We start from the raw sequence: 22,500 nt of genomic DNA on the forward strand, positions 1-22,500 counted from the left end.
ATGTTGCCCGCACATGAAAATACCACATTTATTAACAGGTTTTTACTCAAAACACGTCATAATTTCAGTCGAGAGTTTTTAAAAAATCCTTCTGTGCGCCCTCTGGCCTTTAGGAGGAGATTTACTACTGATCACACAATAGAGCTTCCCTGGAAAAACATGACAATCTCTGTTTAGCTCCATCATGTTTGCTATTTTAATTTTACTTATTCACCCAGATCTATTTTGGCGCCATTTGCATAGTAGTATTTGCATTCTGCTTAGTTTCAGCCTTTTACCTGTTTTTTATTTGGGACTTGTGGAGCAGTGAGAATTAAAACACACGGAATTGAACTGAATTGAACTAAACTAAACTAAACTTTATCTCTGAAAACTGGACTGACAGTTACCATTTTCTAGAACTTCTGTTAAGCTGATTTGACACAATCTACATTGTAAAAGTGCTATAGAGATAAAGATGAATTAAATTGAATTGAATTGAATTTGATTCTCTCCTCCCTGTGCTCACATACTATATAGCCAAACTTCCAACTAAAATGTTCTCAATTCCATGGTTTTTCTTTAGTTTCTGTTGTCAGACAATAAATAAAAAATGAAAACATGTCCAAACACATCTATTAACTAGAAGGCACTTCCAGGCCATTTCAAAACTGCTGATCTGCACAAAATTGTACAATGAAATGTGCTGTTAATTTACTCACCCTGAGGCCATCCATGATATGTCACTTTTTTTTCAGTAGAGCATTAAAAAATATTTAAGCTGAATCTATGATCCGTATGCTTATAAAATGTAAAAATTACGTTCATTTACTTAATATTGCCTGTTATCCACAGCCATTTGCAAGTGGCATAAGCTGATTCTTTTCCACTATCTAGTTCTTTTGAACAGTTAGTTTCATAAGATTCAGAAGATATGACTATATAAAGTATGATTTAATGTAACTGTATAGTTGAAGTCAGAATGAATAGCCGTCCTGTAAAATGTTTTATTTTTTTTTTACATTTTTTCACATATTATTTCTGTTAATTAATTTCTGTTATTAACATAACAGTTTTGGTAACTCGTTTCTAATAACAGATTTCTTTTATCTTTGCCATGATGACAGTACATCATATTTTACTAGACATGTTTCAAGATATTAGTATTCAGATTAAAGTGACATTTAAAGGCTTAACTGGGTTAATTAAGCATGTTGGGGTAACTGGGAAGGCTTGTATATGCATATAAAGTGTATTTACAATGGTTTGTTCTGTATAATATAAAAATGTCAAATATTGCTGAAGGAGGCTAATAATTTTGACCTTAAATGTTTTTTAGTTTTTTATTTTTATTATTTAAAACTGCTTTTATTCTAGCCGAACTAAAACAAATAAGACTTTCTCCAGAAGAAAAAATATTCTAGGAGATACTGTGAAAATTTCCTCAATCTGGTAAATTTCAATATAAAAATTTTAATATTTGAAAAAGAATCAACATTGCACATAATGAATGTCTAATCATTTTGTTTTTGCCCTTAACTATACCGAAGAATGTTGAAAAAATAGTAGCCAATGGCTGCTATTCCAACATTCTTCAGTATATCTTGTATATCTTTGTGTTCAATTGAAGAAAGAAACTCATAAAACGACCAATTTTTTTCCCAACTGTGCCTTTATTAATGATATTTATTAATGTTACAGATTGTTTGGTTAGATAAAATTGCAAAAAAAAAGATAGAACTATATCATATGCAAGATATGACTATCATCAGGAGCTACATGTATGAGTCCATCCCATGTGAATATTGTAGTGATTATTTTCAGTTTTAATTACACATCTGCTGAAGGAAAAAGTCTTCCACAATCTCAGAAGATCTGAAGATGAGTAAACTGAAAGAAAATTGGGATTCCATATTTCATATAAATATATTTATAATTAATAAACATAAAAAACAACACTGATATGCAGTGCAGTAAATGGTTTGCCAGTTTGTAAGTAATACCATTATGAAACCGACTGATTGCAATTTTTAAAGATTGATATTATCAGAAAAAAACTTTTGTTACATCTTAATCATAGATGTTGCAGTGTTTTCCTTGACATTTTTACCTTTTTGCATTTTATTTAGCTTGTAATGTTTAACCAGTCATAGCTGAGGCCGTTTGGGTGCGGTGGGGTGGCTTTACAGTGTGTTTGGGCAGCAGAGACAGATGTGTGTTTGTGCTCTGTGGTCAGGGAGTGGTGTTTAGAGAAGGAGGCGCAGGATCAATAGGCCCTGTGTGTGTGGATATTCATGTTCGTTTAGAAAAAAAAAACTTGAACGTGCGTATGAGAAATGTGTGTTGAGTCCAGAGATTATGGGGTTTTACTTTAGTGGGGATATTCATGATGCAAATAAGTGTAGTTTTAATGAACAAGCAAATAATATTGAAGATTGAAGCATGGTTCCTGTGTAACATATTTAACTGTAGCAAACACGCTGGCTTTCCGTATTTACAGGCATTGTTGATTAATATCTCCCCCTAGTGGAGGTCAGTAGGAAAGCTGTAATCCCCAGAGATCGACCATAATATGAACAGAAGGGGTTAGTTAGTGTCAATAAGTTTTTTTATTTCCTCCTTAAAAGGAGTTATTACCTTTTCAGAATGTAGGAATTCAATTAAAAAATGGAATGTCAAGAAAATTATAAGTAAAGTAAATGCTGTTCTGAATTGCTAACTGATAGCTAAATCAACATGGCTAAAATATATGGGAGGCCAGACATTCTTTTTATTGGCACCTAAACTGTGGAGCTCTTTACCCTCTGATATTCACAATGCAGAATCCCTGAGTATTTTTTAAATCATCTCTTAAAGCTCACCTTTTTTAGTGTTACTTTTATTTGATTTTATTTGACTATTTTATATGATTTTTAGATCTATCTATTATTATTATTTTGTGTGTTTTTTTTTTTATTTTTTATTGATGCTTTTTTTTTGCATTCATCCTTGTGTCTTTTACTGCTGCACATTTTTTGTCTGTGAAGTGCCTTGAGATGCTACTTTTAAAGGCGCTATATACAAATATAGTTTATTATTATTTTTAGAATTATTATTATTATACATTTAAAATAATATTTATTAATCCAAATGACTAAATTATTAAACCGTATCAGTTTAAATGATAATCTAGCAAAACTATTTTAACATTTATTTTTATACAAAATCTATAAAAATGAGCATTAAATCAGCATATTTGAATGATTTCTGAAGGATCGTGTGATGTGGAAAACTTAGTTTGGTCATTACACACACAAAAAAATACATTTTACAAAAAATTCAGGGAAAAAAAAAAACAGGAATTGTATTTGTATTATTTGACGAAATAATTATTTGAATGCATTTTTTGATAGCTAACTAACTTGAACTATATGCAACTATTACGTGCCTCCTCTATCTAGGGCCCGGGAAACACGCAACAAACATAAAGGGGAAAAAAAAAGGAATTCAATTTAGCCCAAAAAAAAAAATTAGAGGCCAATTTTGATCAGAAAATAATATAACGAAATAATTAAAGGCAACACAGTGGCGCAGTAGGCAGTGCTGTCGCCTCACAGCAAGAAGGTCGCTGGTTTGAGCCTCGGTTGGGTCAGTCTGCGTTTCTGTGTGGAGTTTGCATGTTCTCCCCGCTTTCACGTGGGTTTCCTCCGGGTGCTCCGGTTTCCCCCACAGTCCAAAGACATGCGGTACAGGTGAATTGGGTAGGCTAAATTGTCCGTAGTGTATGAGTGTGAATGGATGTATCCCAGAGATGGGTTGCAGCTGGTAGGGCATCCGCTGCGTAAAACATGTGCTGGATAAGTTGGCGGTTCATTCCGCTGTGGGGACCCAGGATTGATAAAGGGACTAAGCCGAAAAGAATATGAATGAATGAGTAAATAATTAAAAAAAAAAAAACTAAAGGGCGGGGCAGCCAATAATCATCACCCTTCTCCTGTCCCAGCACTCCCAACAATAACTCACACCAAATACAATGTCCAAAAAAAAGAGGTACATTTATTTACAGGTAGGTTTCAAAAATACTCAGGAGGGGACAATGCCAAAACAACAAACAAAATCCCGAACTGATTAAGGATGCAACTTTCTAAACTCTCAAAATAAAATTAAAAAGAAAAAAAGATCTTACCTTGCTCCCTCTCTACCAGAAACAGGAGAAAAATAAATGGATCAAACAAAAAGTGGCATCCAATTTGTTTTTAATTGGGCTAAATTTAATTCCTTTTTTATTTTTTCCCTTTGTTATTTTGTTGCATGTTTCCCTGCCCCTAGATGAGGCATGTAACAATTGGTGGATCTGAACCCGGGACCTCTCGCACCCCAAGCGAGAATCATACCCCTAGACTAAAAGGCTAAGGCTGCTGCTGCTAGCTATTGTGCAATTAAAATTGGGACGCTTGTTGTGAAGTTTAAAATTCTATTGTTAGTGAACAATATAGTAAAAATTTGACTTTTTTAACTTTTTATTTCTACTTTATATGTTTGCTTTTGGTTCAACTTTTTGCAGCAGTACGGTGGTGGATGTCACTTTTTATTTGATACATTTAGTTTTCTCCTGTTTCTGGTAGAGAGGGAGCAAGGTAAGATCTTTGTTTTTCTTTTAATGTTATTTTAAGAGTTTAGAAAGTTGCTTCGTTAATCAGTTCGGGATTTTGTTTGTTGTTTTGGCATTATCTTCTCCTGAGACCTTTAGACCTACCATTACCCATGGTCATTTATTATTTATTAATATTTAAATAAATGTACTTTTTTGGGGGGACATTGTATTTGGAGTGAGTTGTTGTTAGAGTGCTGGGAAAGGAGAAGGGTGATGATTGTTGGCTACCCTGCCCTTTATTTTTTTTTAATTATTTAGTTATATTATTTTCTACTATCAAAATTGGCCTCTAATTTTTTAATTGGGCTAAATTTAATTCCTTTCTTCCCCCTTTATGTTATTGTGTTGTGTGTTTCCCTGGTCCTAGATAGGTGAGGCACGTAACACAACCCTAAAACTATATCAGCCCCAACATTCTGGTGTGTGTTTAAGGTTTTGCTTAAAGGTCTAGTTCCCCCCAATAATAAAAAAAATCCTAATTTTCCACTTACTCCAAATCTTTTAAGCACAAAAGATATTTTGAATAATGTTTAAAAATGCTAAACCAAGGGTGTCCAAACTGGAGAGTTCAGCCCCAACTCTAATCAAACACACCTGAACCAGCACTTTCCTGGCAGGTGTGTTGAAGCAAGCTGGAGCTAAACTCAGAAGGACACCAATCCTCCAGGACTGAGTTTGTACACCCCTGCCCTAAACCATTGACTTCCATTGTATTGTAGCCCATTGTAGCCCCATACTATCAGTGGCTGAAATGTAAACCCAGCATTTATGCATGTACTGTAAATGTTTCAATGTCATCATTCAATTATAACAGAATTGCATGTCATCAATCAATATCTAGAAGTCTCTGAATTGGAAAAATGTGGTTTAAAATAGTTCCAAATGAAGTATCACATGTAACACCTCTGCCACTGCTCGGCATGGCATGTCAGCAATCCACATGCCGAAAATATTTCAGATCAAAGACCTTTTTTTTCTCTCTCTCTCTCTCCTCTGTTTAGGAATGAAGCGTCCATTCAGCCCTGTTGAGGACGGGTCACTGGCTGAGCAGAGCGGACATGAGCTGGTGGAGTTTAGCAGACAGGAGGACACAGCACCTGTAAACCCTCGAGCCAAGCGGGAGCGCAAACACAGGTCCTACACACTCTGTGAAGTGTGCAACATTCAGCTGAACTCGGCAGCACAAGCACAGATACACTACAATGGCAAAACACACCAGAAAAGACTCAAACACATAAACAACAGCAGCGCAGGTATGTGTGTCTTTCTCTGGTGTTCCTGTCATAACTGGAGCTCAAACAGCTTCTCGCTTCTCAACCAGCCAAATAAGACATAATTCTGGATTAACATCAATTTAAAGGGATAGTTCACCCAGTCATCATTTATTAACTCTTCGCTTGTTCAAAACCTATTTGAGTTGCTTTTTTTCCTGTTGAACACAAAATAAGATATTTTGAAGAATGCTGACACTCATATTTTTGCATATCACTTTCCACTTCTGTTAAACGCAAATGATTTTTTGAAGAATGTTAAAAACCAGTAACCATTGACTTTCATTATATTTTCCCCTATTGTCATTTGCTTTTCTTCTACTAAATACAAAAAGAGATATTTTGAAAAACTCATTGGTTTCTATAGTCATTTTTTTCCTATTATGAAAGTTGATAAGACTCAGCAATCAGCATTTTTCAAAATATCTTCTTTTCCCAATATCCATAGTTTTGCTTTTATATTTTAGGTTCTTAAAGTTATACCTGTAGCTCACCCCAATAATGAAAATTCCTTCACTTTTCAATTCTGTTATATGCAAAAGATATTTTGAAGAATGTTGGAAACCAGTCACCATTGACTTCTGTTTTATTTTTCCCTTATTGTCAGTGGCTAACGATTCCCAACACCTAAACCCAACATTTGTACATGTAAATATTTCATGTCATCATTCACTTTAAGTTTCTTCTGTTGAACACAAAAAAGGTATTTCGAAACATGCTGACACCCACTGGCTTCCTTAGTTTTTTTCCTATTATGGAAGTTGGTGGGTCAACCAGCATTTTTCAAAATATCTTCTTTTTCTATTTATATAGTTTTGTCTTTACCTTTAAGGTTTTGCTTAAAGTTAAACCTGTAGTTCACCCCAATAATGAAGATCTCCTCACTTTATATCTGTTAAATGCAAAAGATATTTTGAAGAATGTTTGAATACAAGTTAACCATTGACTTCCATTGTATTTTTCCTCTATTGTCAGTGGCTAACGATTCCCAACATGGAAACCCAATATTTGTGTATGTAAACATTTTATTTCTTTCTCCTGTTGAATGCAAAAGAAGATATTTTGAAACATGCCGACACCCATTGGCTTGCATAATTTTTTTTCCTACTATGGAAGTCAATGGGTCAACTAGCATTCTTCAAAATATCATCGTTTCCTATATTCATAGTTTTGTTTTTACCTTTAAGGTTTTGCTTAAGGGTATACCTGTAGTTCACTCCAATAATGAAGATTTCCTCGCTTTCCACTTTCTTCAAATCTGTTAAACGCAAAAGATATTTTGAAGAATGTTGGAAAACCAGTAACTATTGACTTCCATTGTATTTTTTCCCTTATTGTCAGTGGCTAACAATTCCCAACACATAAAACCCAACATTTGTATCTGTAAATATTTCATGTCATTATTCAATCTGAGTTTCTTTCTTCTGTTAAACACACAAAAAAAGATATTTAGAAAAATGCTGACACTCATTGGCTTCCATAGTTTTCTCCTGCTTTAGAAGTTGGTGGGTCTCAGCAACTAGCATTCTTCAAAATATCTTCTTTTACTATATCCACTATGTTCACCCCAATAATGAAAATGTCCTCACTTTCCACTTACACCAAATCTGTTAGACGCAAAAGATGTTTTGAAGAATGTTGGAAAACCAGTAACCATTGACTTCCATTGTATTTTTTTCCCTATTGTCACAACTCCCAACATGTAAAAGCAACATTTGTGCATGTAAATATTTAATGTCATCATTCAATTTGAGTTTCTTTCTTCTGTCCAACACAAAAGAAGATATTTTTAAAAATGCTCACACCCATTAATTTCCATAGATTTTTTTAATTATTATGGAAGTCTATGGGAGTCTCAGCAATTGGCATTCTTCAAAATATCTTTTTTTTTTGTGTTCAACAGAAGAAAGAAACTCATGGGTGTGTAAATGATGAGGCAGTTTTCATTTTTGGGTGAATTATCCCTTTATTTAGCCATAGCAATGCTTACTTTTCAGCAAGTCACTAAAGCTTGTTGTACCACAGTAAATGATGCTTATCCAGGAACATGTCCTGCTGGGGTGAATGACGTTGTGTATTGTATGTTCTTGTGCATGTTGCTTAAAATAAGATACTCAAGCAGGACGGCGTTGCCATTTACTAATCGATTTAGGTGTAGCTTTAGATTTAAAGGTATAGCTGACTCCAAAATATCTTGCTTTAAGTGTGAGCAAATAATGAGGAAATGTTTATTTTTGAAGACAGTTGACATCCATAGTAGGAACAAAAATACTATGGAAGTCAATGGCTGCTTTTCCAATATACTTCAAAATATATTCCTTTGTGTTCAGCAAAGAAACACAAACCCTAAAGGGATTTGACTCCAAAATGAACGTTCTGTTACCATTTATTCACTCTCAGATTGTTCCAAGCATGAATCCATTCAATTTGAGTTTCTTTCTTTTGTCGAACACAAAAGAAGATATTTTGAAAAATGCTCACACATATTAAATTCCATAGTTTTTTATTATTATTATGGAAGTCTATGGGAATCTCGGCAACTGGCATTCTTTAAAATATCTTCTTTTGTGTTCAACAGAAGAAAGAAACTCATAAATGTTTAAAATGATATGTGGGCATGTAAAATTTTGAAATAATATGATGGAAATCAATAGCTGCTTTTCCAACATTCTTCAAAATATATTTCTTCGTGTTCAGCAAGGAAACACGAACCTTAAAAGGATAGTTGACTCCAAAATAAACGTTCTGTCATCATTTATTCACTCTCAGATTGTTCCAAGCGTGAACCCATTGACATCCATCATTTTTTTCCTACTGTGAAAGTCAATGGTGACCAGCAGCTTTGTTTGCCCATATTCCTTTTTTATATGGGGAAACAATTTAGTTTTATTTGTGCCATGGTTATTTTTATTATACTCTGAAAAATGTCATGTCACTGTAAATAAAAAAGTTGGCTTAACTTAAAATTGTAAGTCAACTTGCTGCACATCTTTGAGTTGCCTCAACTTTTAAGCCAAGTACTACACTTGACCCTATTGAAGTTAAGTTTTATTTAAGTAAAGTTTTTTTTTTTTATTATTTAAGGCAACATGTTTACGGGCCATTTTTAAAGTAGTCAACTAATTGATTTTTACTGTGTGTAGGTGTTTAAAAGACACTATATCTTGCAAATAATTATGTTTGTATCTGCATGTAGCCTACAATTAAAATAAAGGTAGACTCATAGGGCTCTATTTTAACGATCTAGGTGCAAAGTCCACTTTTGCTATTTTAAGGACGGAAAAATGTCCTCAGCACCGCAGTATAACAGGGTTGTGTTTATTCTCTTAATGAGTTATGGGTGTGTTTTGAGAATAAACCAATCAGAGTCTCATCTCTCATTCTCTTTAAGAGTCAGTTGATCAGTTAGATTTAAGCACAAATATTTGCTTCAAACCTTTCTCTAAATTCAGTTTTAATTTCCAGCAAATTAATAAATGAACAATAAAGTGTGTTCGAAAAACTAAGTTATATCCAAACACGCATCCTGTTCTAATGCCCCATATGGTCCAAAACCCGACAGGTGGACGAATCTAAGATTGTATTTAGTAAAACAAATATAAATATGCGTATAATAAATGCTACTACTAATAATATTGACATTATTCAAAAGCAAGTTGTCGTAAATAAACTGAAAAAGCCTCCAGGGATGAAGGTATGGAGTCAGTGGTTTTTATATTTATGTAGAAAATGATCATTTTTAAAATATTTGAATCCTTTTATTTTTCTTCATGGTAAAGATATCTGCATATCGCTGTACATCCTGTGTGTATTAAGCAATGTGTAAGCGAGGCGTACAACTACTGTGCTCTGTGCTGGACTTTAGACCTGCTATCAGTCTGTTTTAGTTTCTCAAAATAGCAACGCGCCAACAATGCACCTTAACACATCTCTTTTCTAGACCGACACTCCCGTGAGTCCACAAAGCAGCGCAAATGGATTTGCTATTTAAACAACGTGGCGGAAAACGGGACAATTAGGGTTGCGCAAAAAAAAATAGCAAAAAGTGTTTTGGTTATCACACTAAATAGACAAAAATTAACTTTAAATAAAAAAATAATAGTTATAAAATAGTCATAAAATAATAGTAATTCAGTGTTAGGCTTGGTGCAAACATGCCATCAAAAACGTCAATTAGAATATTATACTATGCTGTACTATATACTTTACAATAATACTGTTATATACTAGGGCGACGCGGGGCGCAGTAGGTAGTGCTGTCACCTCACAGCAAGAAGGTCGCTGGTTTGAGCCTCAGCTGGGTCAGTTGGCATTTCTGTGTGGAGTTTGCATGTTCTCCCCGCGTTCGCGTGGGTTTCCTCCGGGTGCTCCGGTTTCCCCCACAGTAAAAATACATGTGGTACAGGTGAATTGGGTAGGCTAAATTGTCCGTAGTGTATGAGTGTGAATGGATGTTTCCCAGAGATGGGTTGCAGCTGGAAGGGCATCCGCTGCATAAAACATATGCTGGATAAGTTGGCGGTTCATTCGGCTGTGGCGACCCCAGATTAAGTAAGATCTAAGCCGAAAAGAAAATGAATGAATGAATGAATGAATGAATGAATGTTCTTTACTATAACAACCATATGATATAATGTGATAAAATATGTATGCAATATGTTAATAAGCTGGAAAAGTTTGAAAATGCACCTAAAATAGTAATTGAAAGGTGCTTAAATTTGACTTTGGCAAAGGTGTAAGAACCCTGAAATAACTTTGATTAATAAATTACATGTAACTGAATTCTATTTGCTTCAATGAGGCATGCATATGTATTACACAAACTACTGAACTAAGGCAAACCTCCCAGTAGGCAAATTCGCACACTGTACATGACATGCAAACAGCATCAAACGCAGAATAAACCTTCATGTTGTCAGCCGGGGTCTGGCAGGCATCTTCGTGTAATTCATACCCTTAGACCCCATTGTCCGTCTGCAGTTAATATGTGATTTTGACTCGGCTCGGCTTTTTACGTTTCCATGGTGATGCGGCTTTAAAGCCCAGCTGATAGGTCAGGACGGAGCATTTGAGAGGCCTGTGAGATGCCGAATGTTGTAGTTATGCCGGTAAAGACTGTGCTGTGCGTCCTGGAGATAATTGCAGGACAGAAAGAGAGGCAGCTGGTGGCAGCTTTGTGTCGTGCAGCGTTATTTCCAGTCAAAGTGGGCGGAGTCAGAGCGAATCATGTGATTAGAGCTGGAATTTGTCGATTTATTTCAACAATAATCAACTAGGACAATTCATTTACCCATGCACACACACACACACACACACACACACACACACAAAGCGATATGCACTGTACATGCAAATGCTCAGACACACTCGAAATCCTGGCAATGCACAAACACAATTTTCTTCCCTTGTAATGCAAATGCGAAATTAAAGCTAACCTCTATGTCGTTGATTCTTACACATAAAGACGCACACACGCACGGCCAATCATATGAGCAGCAGTCAGACCCACTTCAGGTGCAGGCTCTCATACAAATAGACCATAATTACATAGCAACCGAACATGTTCACCATGGAAATGCTCGACGTGGCGACGCCCCCTTCAGCAACGGGGTACAGGCACTCACAGTCTCAGAGCCAGCTAGATTTTATGCATTTTACCCATATGTATGTGTGTGTGTGTTAGGGTTTTAGCATGATTCTAAATGGCTCTGTGTCTGTCCTATTTGTGCAAGGCATTTATGGAGAACTTTATAGCGCATAGTTGTGTGTGTGTCTGTGTGTCTGTGTGTTTGCATTCAAGCACGAAGATATAAAGGCTCATTGATTAGCCATTCTGCTAGTGTTCGACAGCATAATAGAAGTCAAATTAGACTGGACAACCTTCCCCATGAGCATACAACAACGCCTCAAGCCTAACCACACACACACATACCACACATCTGCTTTCATAGCCATCAAGACATGCACAAAAAAGCGACTGTATAATAATGCGTTCATCTTTCTGGTTTTGTCAGAATGGGAATACTGTAGTTTGGTAGTCAGTTATGCTAAACTGTGTCCTGTACGTTAGCCACACTAAATTTGCTTGAGATTGGATTGTGTTAGAGATGAATGCTAATATTTATTATTCTTGTATGGTGTAAATGCAGAAATGCATAAAAATGTATATAATGAATATTATTTAATGCATTTAAAACCTTTAGTTTTTAAGGTTTGGTTTCAGACAGCTCTGGTTTGTCAGAAGAATAACAGAAGGAGTTCATATTAAGCAATGTGTTACATTTTGCACTCACAGTATAGCAAATTAAGCATTTATTATAATATTTAATATAATATAATATAATATAATATAATATAATATAATATAATATAATATAATATAATATAGGGATGAACTAAAAGGAAAACTCTGGATGAACTTGGCTGCAAACCGAAACTAAAACCGAAAATGCATTGTAATAAATATTTGTTATTTCATTATATAATATAAAGTAATTTTTGTAAGACTTAATAACTTAAATTGTACTGCTTTTAAAAGACACAAGGCATGAAACACATTTAATTGACAGTAAACTTTTATAGACTGTGAACTTTTATAGACTCTCTCTCTCTCTACTGTCAATTAACAGTAATTTTTCTCTTTTGTCTGAAATCTTCAGCTGCTGAAAATTTGGTGCATATAGGAACGAAACGTCACTTCACATCAACACAACATAATAGCATATAACATCACAACATAACATAAAACACAACATATAATAACATAACATAAAATACAACATATAAAATCATAAAATAACATATTAATACACAATGTATAACATCATAACATAACACACAACATATTAAATCATAACGTAAAACACAACATAGAACATCATAACATAACATAAATAACACAGAACATCATAACATAACACACAACATTTCACATCATAACATAAATAACATTCACACACAACATACTATAACAACACACAACATCTAACATCATAACACACAACATTTCACATCATAACATAAATAACATTCACACACAACATACTATAACAACACACAACATCTAACATCATAACACACAACATATAACATCATAACATAATAACACACAACATATACCATAACATAACATAAAAGCACACAACATAAAACATAATGACATAATATAACACACAACATACAATAACACAACACAACATAACATCCTAACATAACATCACATAACACACAACATATAACATCATAACATAACACACAACATACAACATCATAACATAATAACACAACATAACATCCTAACATAACATCACATAACACACAACATATAACATCATAACATAACACACAACATACAACATAGTAACATAAAAACACAACATAGCATCCTAACATAAGATAATATAATAACATAATAACACATAGAACATCATAACATAACACACAACATTTCACATCATAACATAAATAACATTCACACACAACATAAAATAACATGACAACACACAACATATAACATCATAACATAATAACAAACAACACATAACATAACATAAAAACACACAACATAAAACATAATACCATAACATTACACACATCATAACATAAATAACACAACATAACATCCTAACACAACATCACATAACACACAACATATAGCATCATAACATAATAACACAACATATACCATAACATAAAAACACACAACATATAACATAACATAACACACAACTTATAACATCACAACATATAACATAGCATAACATAACATAAAAACACACAACATATAACATAATAACATAACATAACACGCAACATACAACATCATAACATAACATATTAACACAACATAACATCCTAACATAACATCACATAACACACATTACATTATAACATAACTTAACACAACATATAATATCATAGCATGACATAAGACTAAATAAACATAAGATAATATAATAACATAATAACACATAGAACATCATAACATAACACAACATTTCACATCATAACATAAATAACATTCACACACAACATAAAATAACATAACTACACACAAAATCTAACATCATAACACACAACATATAACATCATAACATAACATAATAACAAACAACATATACCATAACATAACATAAAAACACACAACATAAAACATAATAACATAACATATCACACAGCATAACATCATAATATAACATCATATAACACACAACATATAACATCATAACATAACACACAACATATACCATAACATAACAACACACAACATATAACATAACACACATCATCCAACATCATAACATAACGTAATAACACAACATAACATCCTAACATAACATCACATAACACACAACATATAACAACATAACATAACACACAACATATACCATAACATAAAAACACACAACATATAACATAATAACACAACATAACATCACATAACACACATTACATCACAACATAATAACACAACATAACATCACATAACACACATTACATCACAACATAATAACACAACATAACATCCTAACATAACATCACATAACACACATTACATCATAACATAACACACAACATACAACATCATAACATAATAACACAACATAACATCACATAACACACATTACATCATAACATAACATAATAACACAACATAACATCCTAACATAACATCACATAACACACATTACATCATAACATAACACACAACATACAACATCATAACATGACATAACACTTAATAAACATAAGATAACATAATAACACATAGAACATCATAACATCACATCATAACATAAATAAGATTCACGCACAACATAAAACAACATAACATAACAACACACAACATCTAACATCACAACACACAACATATAACATCATAACATAACACACAACATATACCATAACATAACACACAACATACAACATAACATAACACACATCATACAACATCATAACATAACATAATAACACAACATAACATCCTAACATAACATAAAACATAACACACAACATATAACAACATAACATAATAACACACAACATATACCATAACATAACATCAAAACACACAACATATAACATAATCACATAACATAAGACACAACATAATAACACAACATAACATCCCATAACACACATTACATCATAACATAACATAACACAACATTTAACATCATAACAGGTCATAACACTAAATATAACAAGATAATATAATAACATACAACATACAGTATAACACACAACATATAATAACCAATTCTAATGTTATAGTATCTTGCTAATATGTAAGGAATCTTGCTACTAGCAGAAGTTACTGAACTGTAGATTACATAATGAAAGACCTGAAATCAGTTCCAGTAGTATTAAATGCATGCGTGTTGTGTATGTGCATGAATGTGTGTATGTTTAACTTTCATGTCAGTGGGGAAAGGCAAAAGCCTGGAAAACGTGATTTACAGCGACACGCAACCATACACACACACACACACACACACACACACACACACACACACAAAGTAACAGCCTTATCACTGCTCACCTTCTGTTGACTCCTCCAGGCCCCTGCACTCAAACCCACATAATCAGCATGACTGCACACACACACAGTCACACACATGTGCACAAACACATCATGCAGATATGTACATGCAGAGGAATCATGTTTGGCTTTTATTTTGTTTCATTCTAATAATTTAAATCAATCTGTTTATGTGCGTTTCTGATCTTTCCTATATCTGTGCGTGCGTGCGCGTGTGTGTGTTCTTCACGTTCTTCCACATTTGATAACGGTCCACTCTTGCCGACAGACCACCTTACCTTACCTCATCTATTTCTCTCTAAAAACGTATCCCCTTTTCTTGATTTTTTTTTAACTTGATTTTTCTCTCTCTCTCTCTCTCTCTCTCTCTCTCTCTCTCTCTCTCTCTCTCTCTCTCTCTCTCTCTCTCTCTCATTCTTCATTTTGGCTCATTCTTATCTGTCCTTCCTCTTATCTCAACACCCCCACCATCCCAATCCCCAGACAGGTGCATCATGGGTATGCTAGGTTAATATGACTGCTGAGATTAACAGTCTTCTCTCAGGCTGCACAGGACACACACACACACTCTAACCGCACTAGTAGATCTATCTATTGTGTATGTCTGCCGTTTCAGCTTCAATCTTTAGAAACCGCTGGAGATTTTCTGACATTGCAAACCTGCTTAGTAACCATCTCGCCTGTAACTGACATATGATGTCCAGACTGATTAAATGACTAATTTAGTTAGAAATGTGGAAATTAATCATTTTAGCGAGCAAACTCTTTAATAAATATTATGAAAATAACAATAAATATGTATGCATAGGTGTGGTGTTTATGCTGTATATTATCACTGGCAAAATAAATACAAATTGTATAAAAAATTATATTATATTATATTATACTATATTATATTATATTCACCTTTATTTGTATAGCGCTTATACAATGTAGATTGTGTCAAAGCAGCTTCACATAAAAGGTCACAGTAAATAGGAACAGTGTAGTTCAGTTTGTAGTGTTTAAGTTCAGTTCAGTTGAGCTCAGTTCAGTGTGGTTTAATAATCACTACTGAGAGTCCAAACACTGAAGAGCAAATACTGAAGAGCAAATCCAACGATGCGCAGCTCTATAGATCCTGAACCATGCAAGCCAGTGGCTTATATTATATTATATTATATTATATTATATTATATTATATTATATTATATTATATTATATTATATTATATTATACAATTAAAGTCAGAAAGATTTTTTTCAACACATTTCTACACATAATAGTTTTAATAACTCATTTCTAATAACTGATTTATTTTATCTTTGCCATGATGACAGTAAATAATATTTGACTACAGATTGTTCAAGACACTTCTATACAGCTTAAAGTGACATTAAAAGGCTTTACTAGGTTACTTAGGTTAACCGTGCAGGTTAGGGTAATTCTATTGTAATATGGTAATTATTGTATAACGATGGCTTGTTCTGTTCTGACTGTCGAAAAAATATAGCTTAAAGGGGCTAATAATTTTGACCTTAAATGTTTATTCAAAAATTAAAAACTGCTTTTTTTCTAGCCGAAATAAAACAAATAAGACTTTCTCCAGAAAAAAATATTATCAGACATACTGTGAAAATTTCCTTGCTCTGTTACACATCATTTGGGAAATATTTTAAAAAGATGGGGCTAATAATTCTGACCTCAACTGTATATGCATATCCTAATATAAACAGAGCATGGAAAGCATTATATATTATATTATACTGTATTGTATTATATTAGGGTGACGTGGTGGCACAGTGGGTAGCGCTGCAAGTAGGTCGCTGGTTCGAGCTTCTTCTGGGTTGGTTTGCGTTTCTGTGTGGAGTTTGCATGTTCTCCTCGTGTTCTCGTGGGTTTCCTCCGGGTTCTCCGGTTTCCCCCACAAGTCCAAAGACATGCGCTATAGGTGAATTGTGTAAGCTAAAATTGTCCGTAGTGTATGTGTGTGAGTGAGTGTGAATGGATGTTTCCCAGAAATGGGTTGCAGCTGGAAGGGTATCCACTACGTAAAACGTGTGCTGGATAAGATGGCGGTTCATTCTGCTGTGGCGACCCCAGATTAATAAAGGGACTAACTCGAAAAGAAAATGAATGAATGAATGTTATGTTATGTATATTATATTATATTATGTTATGTTATATTATATTATATTATGTTATGTTATATTATATTATATTATATTATATTATATTATATTATATTATATTATATTATATTATATTATATTATATTATATTATATTATATTATATTATATTCTTTTATTTCCATTTCTTATTTTATGATATAATTATTATATTTCTTTATTCATAATGGTCATTGCTTTGCATTTGTCTCTTAGCACTAGGATCTGTATTGGTTGTTGAAAAACCAAAGCCAAATGACTAATTGTGACCTTTAAGCACTTTAACCTGAAGTATCTTCAAGGGAATTGTACTGAAAATAGAGCGTGCGTGTGTGTGTGTGTGTGCAGTAATGTATATCAGTGTTTGCTTTAGTGAGCACATGCTGGTGTTTTTTGGTGTTTCATCTGTGTGTGTATTTTGTGTATTTGTGTTTTGCATGTTTATTCCGCTCCTGTGTTTGTCTTTCTCTGTCTTTCATGCTGTCCGTCTCAGGTCTTCTCTAATTCACCGTGAGGTATTGGATTATCGTGTGTGTGTGCGTGTGAGTGTGCGTGTGTGTGTGCGTGTGTGTGTGTGTGCGCGTGTGTGTGTGTGCGTGTGTGTGTGTGTGTGTGTATGTGTGTGTGATTTATTAAAGGCTGAAATTTTCTGCATGAGTGTGTCTGCACAGCTGCGTTTTTTTCTACCATTCCAGCGTTCTCCCTCGCTCTCTCTCTCTCTCTCTTTCTCTCCCTCTCTCTCTTTCTCTTTCCTCTTTTATCACCATTTTTCGTTCGATTATCCACAGCTTCCCTCCTTTCATCGTTTCACCCTATTACTCCTCACGTGGTTGCTTGTCAGTTCTCTGAGAGCAAGATGGAAGAGTTTACTAGCCTGTATTTCTCTCGCTGATAGTTTTTTCTTTTTTCCTTGATAGAGATAATTCACACAAAAATAGAATGGCCAGAAATGTTTGTACATTCTTCAAAAATATTCTTCGTGTTAAATTCAGGTTTGGAATAAATAAGCGAGCAAATTGTGACAATGTTTATTTTTGGTGAACTGTCCCTTTATACTGTATGTGATCAAATTTGCCATAAAAAGTAGGATTCGTTCATTTTTTCTAATATGGATGTTTAAAATCTGTTGACAAACATTTAGATGAATCACAAAATTGAAAAGTTTGATGTTAAGCAATGATGTGTTGAAAAATTGGACTACAAGGTATAAGACCGTGAACAGCATTAAAGGGGTGGTCCAAAGTGTATTTTTAAGGCTTGGTTGTGTTTATAAGATGCAAAGCAATGTATTATTTTTTTCATATATCTTACTTTGATTATGCACAGCTGCTCAGCTAACATGAAAACGACTGTCGTATTTCCTAGTTCCTCCGAAAGGCCCGCCCTCAAGAGGCTCTGCTTGGTCAGCTAACATAATGTGCTGTGATTCGCAAATCGGCTCTATGTCTCTAGGAAAAGCTCCACGGCTCTAATAGCATGCACTGTGCCTCTGCTGTGTAAATACAATCAGTCAGAGTAGCCGTTAGCCGAATCAGTTTGAGCCTGAATCAGACAGAAAATGACACAGAGGACACAGCTAAACCTCACGCCTGCTCTCTAAATTAAAATCTGACAAGTGTCTTTCACATATATTATTCGGAATAAGCATGTGTAAGTAATATGAAGCGTTCACATATCTTTTGCGAGATTGTTATTTGAGATGTAGAACGCAGGGAAAGCAGCCGCATAGAGAGACACTGCAGCGCTGCTGAAGATTGTGGCTGTTTACCGCCGTTTGACTGATAAATATGAATTTGTAACTAAATTGTTAGCGGTGCCAAACAGCATTTCCAGTTGTTTACATGCTTGTTTACGTCCTTGCTACAGCTAACTGCTAACGCTAGACACTATGCATATAATAGATCAATTTTAACAAATAGAAATACTTAGAGGTTGTGGCTCACAATCCAGAGCTGCTTTGATTATGGCTGGACCTGCTCCTTCTTTGAGGAGTGTTTAGCCGAATCTGAGTCAAATGCTAGCTATATATTTTTTATAATTATCTGGAACGTAATTAAAATTGAACTGTAAGCACTTCTCTTTTTGTGCTGTGTCCTTTGGAAGCTCAAATACAAGGCAAGGCAAGTTTATTTATATAGCACATTTCATACACAGTGGCAATTCAAAGTGCTTTACATAAACAGGATTAAAAGAAACAAGTTTAAGAAAAATAAAAACAAATAATAAAAATGGTAAAAAAAAAAATACAGAAACGGAAGAAGCTCTGCTCTGACATTCTCTGCTATAACATTACAGCGCCTCTGGCCATGCCCCTTTGCTGCACGGGGTGTATGCGCGTGGTGGGAATGGCTAACGTGGATGAGACAGAGGGAGTCCGTGATTATTGTCATGTTTATACCGGGTAACAAGATGCATTTTGGTCGATCGGTTCACAAGTAAAGCAAGAGACTCTTTTCTGTTCAAATCTGGCAATTAAATGGGGTTAAAGTCTTTTGTCCATTTCAAACCATGTTGTACTGTACTTCTCTGATCTCTCAATGTACTACCGCGGGAGAAAAAACAACAACAATCATGTGCTTTTTTTTGTCAACGTTTGTCCAGTTAGTACTAAAGCAATTCAATACCTATGACTACAATGTGCAATGAGGTTTATTTCCATTGTTTCCAACGAACTCATATTTCCTAGTGCAGAATTTATACTGTTTTATAGTTTTAACATATATATATATATATATATATATATATATATATATATATATATATATATATATATATATATATATATATATATATATATATATATAATATATATAATTTATGAATGGGTCTAATATGGGTCATTTATGAATAAAAATATAATGCAACGGATCAGGAATTTATCATGCGAATTACGTTTTAGAATATACAAATGAGAATGGCAGCTTTTGTCCTTTACAGCAATAAAGTTTAGTGTCCAGGTAATGATACACAGGGAACTTTTTGAGCTGTGTTGTTGGACAATATTGTAGAGTGATGTTGCAAGAAAATATTTACAAAAAAAAAATGTAAGTTATTTTTTTAAAAGATGTATACATGATGTGTGGTGGAGTTACTGTGAAACTAAAACAGGTGTAGTAATGAATACTTTTTACTTAAGTACATATTTCGGGCTGTACTTTACTTACAAGAGTACAAAAGTGTAGTCAGTTCTTCAACTTTTACCAGACTCGTTTTAAACATTAGTATCTATACTTCAACCTGATCTGTGTACTTTTGCCATCCCTGATAACTTTTGATTTCACATGTACGTTGCCTGCTCACAGGTCTGTGTTAAATCAACTTTTCTATAGAGAAAATAAATGGAGGTTTTACTTCTGGAGCCTGTCTGTTGAGCTCCATTGGTCAGTCAGAAAAAAGCCCCGTCCCCTAATCACACCATTGGTTGATCCAGTTCTGCAAGAATATAACAATATCTGCATCATAGCACTGAAACGGCACTCATCAGAGTTACAAATGACTTGCTCTTATCATTCAGACGTGGTTGTATTTCTCTGTTAGTGTTGTTGGACCTGCATTTCACATGACTGATTCTCCTATAGGCTTGAAAATTGTGTTGGTATTACTAGATTTGCATTGGATTAGTTCTTAGTCTTACTTATTGGAATGTTATTAATTTGTATCAGTAAATAAAGAGGCTTCTTATCAATTTAGGGTGCACTGTGGGGTACTACAAGGCTCAGTTCTTGATCCCTTACTGTTTGTACTATATATGCTTCTGTTCTATCTATTTTAGCTATTCTGTTATAAGCAATTAATATGGAGTTAGTTTCCACTGTTAATGATGACAATACGCAACTCTAAATCTCAGAATCAGTTTTCATTGAACTTTAGTTGAATCTGTTGGGCTCTATTGGTCGGTCAGAAAGGAGCCCAGCCTCCAAATCACACTATTGGTTGATCCAGTGATGAAAGAATTTAACAATATCTTATATGATGCACTTACGTCAAAATTGCACCTTAATACGATGTGAAGCTTTATTATGAAGTAAAGCTACACCACCTGACAAAAGTCTTGATGTCGATCCCAGTTGGAAGAGCAACAAATAATAACTTGACTTCTAGTGGCAGAAGGTAGATTTTTCAGATTAATCATCTGTTGAACTGCATCCCAATCATCACAAATACTGCAGGAAACCTATTGGGACCCGCATGGACCCAAGATTCTCATAGAAATCAGTCAAGTTTGGTGAAGGAAAATCATGGTTTGGGGTTTTATTCAGTATGGGGTGTGCGAGAGATCTGCAGAGTGTTTGGCAACATTAACAGCCTGAGGTATAAAGACATTAGTGTTGCCCTAAACCACAGGTGAGGGCAAATTCTTCAGCAGGATCGTGTTCCTTCTCATACTTCAGCCTCCACATCGAAGTTCCAGAAAGCAAAGAAGGTTGAGGTGCTCTAGGATTGGCCAGCCCAGTCACCAGACATGAACATTATTGAGCATGTCTGGGGTAAGATGGAGGAGGCAATAAAGATGAATCCAAAGAATCTTGATGAACTCTGGGAGTCCTGCAAGAACGCTTTCTTTGCCATTCCAGATGACTTTATTAATAAGTTATTTGAGTCATTGCAGAGTTGTATAGATACAGTCCTCCAAGCTCATGGGAGTCATTCACAATATTCATTCTTTTTTCACAGCACCATGACTTTATATATTACACTGTACATTATTTCTGTTAAGTGACAAGACTTTTGTCTAAGCAAAGTCAGATCTTACTGTCCTAATTATATAATTAAAAATCAAGCCATGTTCATATTTTATTTTGGTAAAATAAGTGTAATCTAGAGGCCTTTGCCTTTCATATAAGCCACTTCTGATACCAAATGATCAACCAGAAGTTATTTGTTGTTCCTAAAACTTGGATAGATGACAGGACTTTTGTTAGGCAGT

At 34.3% G+C, this 22,500-nt stretch overlaps 1 protein-coding gene across 3 annotated transcripts in view; it reads left to right on the forward strand.

Annotated features, from left to right (window-relative positions):
• Nucleotides 1–22,500, forward strand: part of znf385c (zinc finger protein 385C) — a 201,773-nt gene that overhangs the window by 52,136 nt on the left and 127,137 nt on the right. For all 3 annotated transcript variants that reach the window (XM_056453257.1, XM_056453258.1, XM_056453259.1), the window contains exon 2: nt 5,614–5,865. In XM_056453257.1, coding sequence (XP_056309232.1) covers nt 5,614–5,865 — 252 coding nt within the window. The remainder of the gene's footprint in view (nt 1–5,613; nt 5,866–22,500) is intronic.

Source organism: Danio aesculapii, chromosome 3 (genome assembly GCF_903798145.1).
Source record: "Danio aesculapii chromosome 3, fDanAes4.1, whole genome shotgun sequence".
Lineage (NCBI taxonomy): Eukaryota > Metazoa > Chordata > Actinopteri > Cypriniformes > Danionidae > Danio > Danio aesculapii.